The 6,775-nt window shown below is 31.2% G+C and overlaps 1 protein-coding gene across 1 annotated transcript; it reads right to left on the bottom strand.

Moving 5' to 3' along the window:
* Positions 1-4,231: 4,231 nt before the first annotated feature.
* On the bottom strand, positions 4,232-6,775 carry LOC125862581 (LIM domain-containing protein WLIM1-like). Its single transcript, XM_049542693.1, has 5 exons — positions 6,540-6,775; positions 5,801-5,897; positions 5,682-5,716; positions 5,393-5,482; positions 4,232-4,668 (listed from the first exon to the last, which is right to left on the bottom strand). The coding sequence occupies exons 1-5, from the start codon at positions 6,672-6,674 to the stop codon at positions 4,462-4,464; spliced, it is 564 nt and encodes a 187-aa protein (XP_049398650.1). The 5' UTR covers positions 6,675-6,775; the 3' UTR covers positions 4,232-4,461.

Here is a 6,775-nt window from a genome sequence, read left to right as displayed (position 1 = left end):
TTTGGGGGAGATATATATGCATCACTTTTTTTAACACCACCGCGGTATATATACACTATTTTTTGTCTAGGTTTTGTTAACATGGCGGGGTATATATGCATTATTTGTTTAAACAGGCATTTAACACTATATTTGAAATTAGGTTAAATGAATATTAAGATATTGACGATGTTTTGAATGTGACAAGCTCTAAATCGTAAAGTTAAAAGGTACTATATGTTTATCTTTTCTTTTTTTTTATATGTATACTAGATGCAAAGTTGTGTGTTAGTACGAGGCTACGAGCCCAACAAATTATATTAAAAGTGATTTAGCTACTTTTCTGTTCTAATTTATGTGACGTATTTTTTTAGTCAATTTTAAAAAAAATGATATATTTTTCTTATTTATAAATGTATGTTGAATTTATTTTAATTTTTTATTGGTTTGGGATCAAGGTATTAATGAAGAATTATTTTTAAAAGCACATTCAAAGCATAGACATTAAAGTTTTTAAAATACTTTCTACATGAAGCAAATACATTAATAAGAGGGCATGAAATTTCAAGAATACCTTTAACATGAAGAAGACACATTGACGAAGATGTGTTTACTTTTAATCTCTTATTCCTATTGATACTTTGTTTTAGTTTTTTCACTTCACTTGATACTCATCATTTCACGTTAGTTTGGTATGAAAAAATATCATTTTTTAAGAACTTTTCTCTTTTTGTATATATACGTTTTGTTTATTCACTTCACGGGATACATATTTCTTGTTAGTTCCATTACAAAAAAAGATATCATTTGTTATACTTAAAAAAATAATTTAAATTCTCTAATTTATTTTAATGATATATATTTTATACTAGATTCACCGCACGTGTAATGCACATGTATGTCTATTCTTGAGATTCTTATAACCGTTAAATAGTATCCAATCATATGTTTCAAACTTTTGTTAGTGTGACCGAGAATCTGGACTGAAGATTACGATAATTTGTTTGTAATTAGTTTTAAAAGCACATTCAAAGCAAAGACATTAAAGTTTCTAAAATATTTAATTTCAACATGAAGCAAATACATCAATAAGAGGTTTGAACTTTCAAGGGATAAGGGTCTGAAAAATACGCCAACTTTGGTCGAATTTGTTGTTGCGATACTAAACTTTCATGAGGACCTATTACCTTCCTAAACTATTTAATACAGTATTTTAAACATATATATTTGCCCACGTGGACATAAAAAATAATGCAAAACTATAAATAGTAATGTGTCCATGTGGACACATATATACCTTTAAAATACAATATTAAATAGTTCGTGGGGTAAAAAATACGGTATTAAACAGTCTAAGAAGGTAATAGGTCCTCATGAAAGTTTAGTATCACAATAGCAAATCCGACCAAAGTTGAGGTATTTTTTAGACCTTTATCTCAACTTTCAAGAATACCTTTAACATGAAGCAGACACATTGATGAAGACGTGTTTGTTTTAAATCTCTTATTTGTATTGATACTTTGTTTTTGTTTTTTACTTCATGTGATCACAATTTCATGTTAGTCTGTTATGAAAAAATATCAATTTTTTTATAACTTTTCTCTTCTTGTACATACACGCTTTGTTTATTCACTTCACGTGATACATATTTCTTGTTAGTTCCATTACAAAGAAGATATCACTTGTTATACTTAAAAAAAAAAAATTTATATTGTCTAATTTATTTTAATGACATATTTTTTATACTAGATTCACCGTACATGTGTTGCACGTGTATGTCTATTCTTGAGATTTTCATAACCGTTAAATAGTATCCAATCATATGTTTTGAACTTCCCTTAGTTTGAGCGAGAATTTGAGGCTGAAGTTTACGATAATTTGTTTGTAGGTAGTTTTAAAAGCACATTCAAAGCATATTCACAAAAGTTTCTAAAATACTTTCGACATGAAGCAAATACATCAATAAAGTGGTTTGAAATTTCAAGAATACCTTTAACATGAAACAAACATATTAATGAAGACATGTTTGTTTTTAATCTCTTATTCATATAGATACTTTATTTTTGTTTTTTCACTTCACGTGATACTCATCATTTCATGTTAGCCTGTTATGGGAAAATATTTTCTTTTTTTTAACTTTTCTCTTTTTGTATATACACGCTTTGTTTTTTCACTTCACATGATACTTATTTCTTGTTAGTCCTGTTACAAAAAATATATCATTTGTTATACTTAAAAAAGTAATTTAAAATTCTATAATTTATTTTAATGACATATTTTTTATACTAAATCAACGCACGTGTGTTGCACATGTATGTCTATTTTTGAGATTCTTATAACCGTTAAATAGTATCCAATCATATGTTTCAAACTTTCGTATTAGTGTGATAAAAAATTTGGGGCTAAAGTTTACGATAATTTATTTGTAAATAGTTAATTTGTATGATTATTTATTCAGAATTTGTATGGTGATGGTCATCTCGTCTCTTATCCAACTGAACAAATGAATGAATCTAATGAAAGTAGTTTCATTAGCTTCATGTAATGTTTATTTTTTTGTTAAGGTCATTACTTTCAAATGTTATCAATCGTATCTCACCTAATACTTCCTTGTAAACGATATTTCTTGTGACTGTCTCCGTCTTTCGACTTGGTTGATCTGTCATAACCGGTACTTTCGCCATGGACAATGAAATTCCTCTTAAAAGTGCTATGGATAGTTGGTCATACGAAAAAACATAGAATGGTAAATACAATTCAACATCTGAAATTGTTTGACCTTGCCCTTTATTTATCGATCGTCATTGTAAAATATAGATGTTACGTTGAAGATTATAGTAGAACAAGGTAGTCATAGGGTCAGCTTTGACCTGAAAGATGAACTTTCATGAGCCTACAATTATTACAAAGGTGAAAACATTCAACCATTGGGCCTCTACAAAATGTTATTATTAGAAGTCACGACTATTGCAAAGGAGTGTGTAGGGCGGCAGTGGATAGATGGATGGATAGATAGATAGATAGATCGATCGATAGATAGATAGATAGATAGATAGATAGATAGATAGATAGATAGATAGATAGATATGGATGGATGGATGGATGAATAGATAGATGGATAGATAGATAGATAGATAGATAGATAGATAGATAGATAGATAGATAGATAGATACGACCATATAATTGAAATTGAGAAAGTAATTATGATTGGAGGGTGAAAATTTGTGTAAGGTTTAAAGTTTCTAGTTATAATAACATTTTTTGCACTTAATTAAATTATCTAATCATGATAAATTAAATTGATTTGATATACATACCTGAATAAGTATTGACCCCAATATATTTAAGAGCAATATTTAAATCGGAAGGGAAGAAGGTATGTCATGCTTTGATTGAACCTCTGTGTTTTTGTTTTATCTTTCCCAACCCACTTGATTTTAAAATTTATTCCCTAGGTATATAGGTTATATACCTAGGGAATAAATTTTAAAATCAAGTGGGTTGGGAAAGATAAAACAAAAACACAGAGGTTCAATCAAAGCATTACATACATAAATTTTCACCCTCCAATCATAATTTCTTTCTCAATTTCAATTTTATATATATATATATATATATATATATTCACTACAGCCTCTGCCACAGCCCACGACCTTTGCCTTTTGGGGGAGCATTGCGCACTGGGTAACCCCTCCACTGTGTAACAACCTGCAAATCACACAGGGGATATAAAATGCACCTGGCAAGCCCTATGCGATAGGCTCGACTCAGAAGGCATTGAGGGGGGATTGATCCCAAGTCATCTGTGTAGATGACCACCCTCTAAACCAATTGAGTCATTTTAAGAATTTTTCTTTTTTCATTTATGAGATAGTGTTGTGACTAATGTGTGATTATTTCGAAAGCATTCTTAATATCTTGTGGTATTCAACGTGTCATTCAGACGAGGGTGTAAGGATCAATCATATGACGTGTCCGACTATATGTTAAATTAATGTTGTTTCTGGAAATTAAGCTGAGGTTAAAGCCACATTAGATGGGCTAAAATTGTGTGTTAAGAATGTCTTAACCAATCTAGTGACTAGGAAGGTAAATAATTGCAAATGGACTTGCTAAATTAGTTACACTAGATGGATCAAGTTAAGTTATCTCCATCAAATCTGCCAGAATTAGGGGCGGATCCAGGATTATCACCAAAGTATGTTCAATATATGAAAAAGTAAACTGTGAAAACACAAGATGAGAGATGCATTGTGCTCGATTTTAATTTATTTATCGACTTAGTTTTAGCATAGAAATTTCAACAACACAAGTGAAACAAGAAGCAAACGCCAAAAAGAAGTTCAGCATACACAAGAATAATATTATGATTGAGAATCAATTTTGTGCAAGTAGAAGATAGAAAAATAGGCTAGCAAAAGGAAGTAGATTCAAGCTGAATAACATTTATTCATGAAAAACTAGATATATTGTTGGGACTTTTATGATTCTGTTGTTCTAACTGATGAATTCTTGTCGTGATCGCCCTCGAGTTGGCTTAAGTTTCCTTTCTCCTTGATCAATTGAACATGGTGATGCTTGCAGTAGAGGCGCCCCTCGTGAGCGATATAGTTGGATGGGCTAATTACACAGCCTCCATGGCTACATTTGAAGCAACTTTTGTGGTATGGTGTTCCATTCACAGATACCTATAGACAGAGGCGAATCAAGAATTTAGAATTTCTTGTATATGCATATATTTAAAGCCAAAAACAATGGATTTAATTGAATTCATAAGAACCTATCTAAGTTCACCTCCCTCCCTATAAACACAACATCAAATTACTACATTTTATCTCAAGGGTTGAAGGTACTAACAACAATAAGCATTAGGTTCTTTTACATCCAGATGTGTATTCATACTTTGAAGTTTATAGACAACGACCTCAAGCTAATATACAATAATAACTGAGCTCATAGTCAAATATCTATAGATTAGTGAATTCATAGGTTGTTCTCTAGATCCCACTGCTATTTACAGTCAAACCTCTCTATAACAACGTCATTTGTCCAGATATTATTTGGCTACTATAGCAAAATGTTGTCATAGATAGCTTATAACATAACAAAACATGAAAGTCGGTTCCAAGGAAAACCTGACTGTTATGGCGAAATATTGTTATAGATAACTTATTATATAACAAAATATGAAAGTTCGCTCCACCAAAAACTTGATTGTTATAGCGAAATGTTGTTACAAAGAATGACTGTTACAGAGAGTTCTGACTGTACACATCTTTTAGCAAAGCTTTTGGTGTAGCATACAAAAGATCACATTTCACATGAAAAATCTACCAATATTTACTAGCAGTGAACTTTTGGATTAGTTAACAAACAAATTGTTGCCAAAATATTGCTAGCTTATTGTAGTACCTTTTCTGTTGGATAAACAGTATTCTTGCAGCCAAAACATTTCTCCCTTGTTCCAACAAACATGCTTGAAACTTTAGCTGCCTGTGGTTTCTGTTTCAAATATTCAAAACATAGATTAGTGTTATTCACAAATTATCCTCTAATTCACAAATCAAGATATGTTTGCTCAGACTCTTCAAAAATGTCAACAGATTCGTGTTAGGTCCTCCAAAAGCAGTGTATTCTTGGAGGATCTGACACGGATGATGCAACATATTTGGAGAGTCCGAGCAATATAGATGTCAATTACCTCATCTTTCTCTGGCTTCACAATTTTTGGTGTCCCTGGAATATATTTTAGTCTATTAGTAAATTTTTTGACTAGCAAAATTTGATGATTTGAAATTAGGTACTTTTTTTTTTTTGTACCTTCAAAGCTTTTGTCAAGACTTCCAGTTCTTTTGAAGAGCTGATCAAAGTGAGGTCTACAGTATAGAACTCCCTCAAAGGAATTGTAGTTGCTAAGCTGCAAATTAATGTATTAAACAAGATTAAAAAAGAGTAATAATTAAGTTGGAAAATTGAATTAACAAGTCTAATAGCTACTTTCTTTTATGCTATGTTTTTATGTCATTGAAATCTAAAAAGAGAGAAACCACTAGCCAAGTGTGTAGCATACTAGTCAATAAAATAGGTGAAAAATCATGAGGTCTCAGGTTTAAACGGAGATAAAAGTTATTAGGTGCTTTATTTTCAATTGTCCAAGCCTTGCTGGATAGAATTCCCGGTACCTGTGACGGCGGAAAGATAATAGGTATCCTATAAAATTAATCGAGATACGTACAAGTTATCCACATAGGGTTATCAAGACAAAAATGAAATACTTAAACACAATTGGGACATATTTTCAAATTCCTATGATGCAATTGGGCCTTTAAGCTATTGGACATGGATGGTATCAGAGTGCGCCTCTTCATGGGGTAATTAAAGTTAAACTAAATGCCTTAAAGTTTAATATGATTCGTAAAACATCTAGCTTATGGCTTATCTCCTATTCTTACTGTCGAGAGACTTTAATAACTATAGCATACCAGAAACAAGGGAATCGAAATGGTTAGACCTATAACCCGAAATGCTCCCATCATCATAGTAGTACAAAAGAACAAACCTTGAGAGTACCCTTGCAGTGATGGCATCTAAAACAAGCTTTATGAAACACTCTATTGTCTGCAGTTAATTTATCAACCAAATACACTGTCTTTTCACATGCCATACATTTTTGTGTTGTTCCTGCAAAAGCCATTGACAAGTTTTTAGGTTTATCAAGAAAGTGTCTTTTCTTGATTTTTGTAGCAAAGATAAGAGAGAAATAGGTAGATAAAAAAGTTATGGTGAGGCAAAAGA

This window comes from Solanum stenotomum, chromosome 4 (genome assembly GCF_019186545.1).
Source record: "Solanum stenotomum isolate F172 chromosome 4, ASM1918654v1, whole genome shotgun sequence".
Lineage (NCBI taxonomy): Eukaryota > Viridiplantae > Streptophyta > Magnoliopsida > Solanales > Solanaceae > Solanum > Solanum stenotomum.
Note: the sequence above shows the minus strand (reverse complement) of the source record. Positions and strands in the feature narration are given on the sequence as shown.

Excerpts from the sequence above, each read along its gene's own strand:
- LOC125862581 (XM_049542693.1), bottom strand. The coding sequence starts at position 6,674 with ATGGCTTTTGCAGGAACAACACAAAAATGTATGGCATGTGAAAAGACA. Across the intron at positions 5,898-6,539 it reads ACTGCAAGGGTACTCTCAAG|CTTAGCAACTACAATTCCTT; the intron begins GTTTGTTCTTTT and ends ATTAATTTGCAG. Across the intron at positions 5,717-5,800 it reads TCTTGACAAAAGCTTTGAAG|GGACACCAAAAATTGTGAAG; the intron begins GTACAAAAAAAA and ends AATATATTCCAG.